At 65.6% G+C, this 1,470-nt stretch overlaps 1 protein-coding gene across 1 annotated transcript; it reads right to left on the bottom strand.

Annotated features, from left to right (window-relative positions):
• Nucleotides 1-173: 173 nt before the first annotated feature.
• On the bottom strand, nt 174-1,163 carry H696_01222 (hypothetical protein; the record flags this gene model as incomplete). The annotated part of the gene is made up of 1 exon (XM_009495107.1): nt 174-1,163. The coding sequence occupies one exon, from the start codon at nt 1,161-1,163 to the stop codon at nt 174-176; it is 990 nt and encodes a 329-aa protein (XP_009493382.1).
• Between the last annotated feature and the right edge of the window lie 307 nt (nt 1,164-1,470).

The raw sequence follows: 1,470 nt of genomic DNA, 5'->3' as shown, positions 1-1,470 counted from the left end.
GGGGAATACAGACGACAGAAGTTAGGTGCGGGTGTGGCTGCCCGCCGGCCTGCTTGCCGGCTTGCCGGCTTGCCTGTTTGCTTGGCAGGATGGCCCCACCTGGCTGTCGGGTGAACTCACAATGTGGCGGCATATGTGCGAATGTGAATGCACGAGCGATCGAAGCCCAGGCATCACGTACCGAAGCCCATGACATAAATGACGCACTGCCGCAAGGCGATAGACCACCGGGCCAGGCCAATGACCGATACCGAGCGCCAAGGGCGAACCAACGCCTGGGCCAGGAGGTCATCAAACACACTCATGGCCTTGACCCTGTCACTATCCAGCGTCAGGACCGGGACACTGGCCACGCAGATGATCGAGGCCGTGCCATCGTCCACGCGGAAGCGCACATGCCGGGACATCGTCCCCTGGTCGTCCTTCGCCGAGCCAGCTTGAAAGGCGGGAGGCTGGAAGAGATGCACCACCGCCGGGTATCGGTCATCCCAATCGCAGCCAATCGGCATCATCATCCCCTGGACATGGACCAGACACGAGTCGCCGGTGATCGTTTTGCGGAAGGCACGCAATGGGTCCGACCCGGCCGAGGGCTGCATGTTGGAGGTCGATTCCGGGAATAGCCACACAAGATCCGCACAGAAAAGTGGCCGTGGGGGATTCCGCAGGGGCGGCATGGCTGGAGAGGGCGAACGCGAGGAGGCCCGAAATGAGACCTCCTCGGCGGCCTTGGGATCGGGCCGCGGGTGAGGGCCCCCCGGGGGGGGCTGCTCTTCGAAGAGCACCGCCTCGATGCTTGGCCCGGGGCCCACACCACGTATCCCCACTTGGGTTTCCGCGTGCCAAAGGACCTCGGCCAGCACATTCGGTGCCTGGCAATCCGGCGAGGCTGCCACCGCGCGAGCCAAGGCCGAGCTCAAGCGCACGGGCTGTGTCGGAACGCGCCGGCGTTTAGATCGCGAACGACTGGACGGCGTGTGGAGAGGCTGGTTGCTCGAGCTGATCGGCGTGCCCGGCGGGTCTGTGAGCGCCTTCGAAGACGGTCGCAGGACTTTCGAGGACGGCCGTGGCGATCGCGCTGGTGGTCGGGGCGACCGCAGGGACGGCCGTGGCGGTCCGGGCGGCGGCTCATCCGGTGGCCCCTGCTTGTCGGGGGAGACCATCGGAACGAAGGCTGCGACGATTGTGCGCCCAAAGGGGGGGGGGAGAGAGAAACACGATAAGGAGGAGGGGCGGAGGGATGAGAGGGGTCCAGAGGGAGGGGGGCTCTGGCTCCAGCAGTGACAGAGCCCTGTGGCTAGCACCTCTTCTCTTCGCCTTTGCCGCCGCCCCCGGCCGTAGGCCGATCTACAGCCGGTCGAGTGCCACCAAGAAGCCAGTGGCGCCCCCATGTGTCGCATCACGTGCCGTCGTGGGAACAATACTCTGCATTGGCATGCGCTGCTTCTCGGCGCCATGCAGGCCTGGCCC

This window comes from Fonticula alba (genome assembly GCF_000388065.1).
Source record: "Fonticula alba strain ATCC 38817 unplaced genomic scaffold supercont2.2, whole genome shotgun sequence".
NCBI lineage: Eukaryota > Rotosphaerida > Fonticulaceae > Fonticula > Fonticula alba.
Note: the sequence above shows the minus strand (reverse complement) of the source record. Positions and strands in the feature narration are given on the sequence as shown.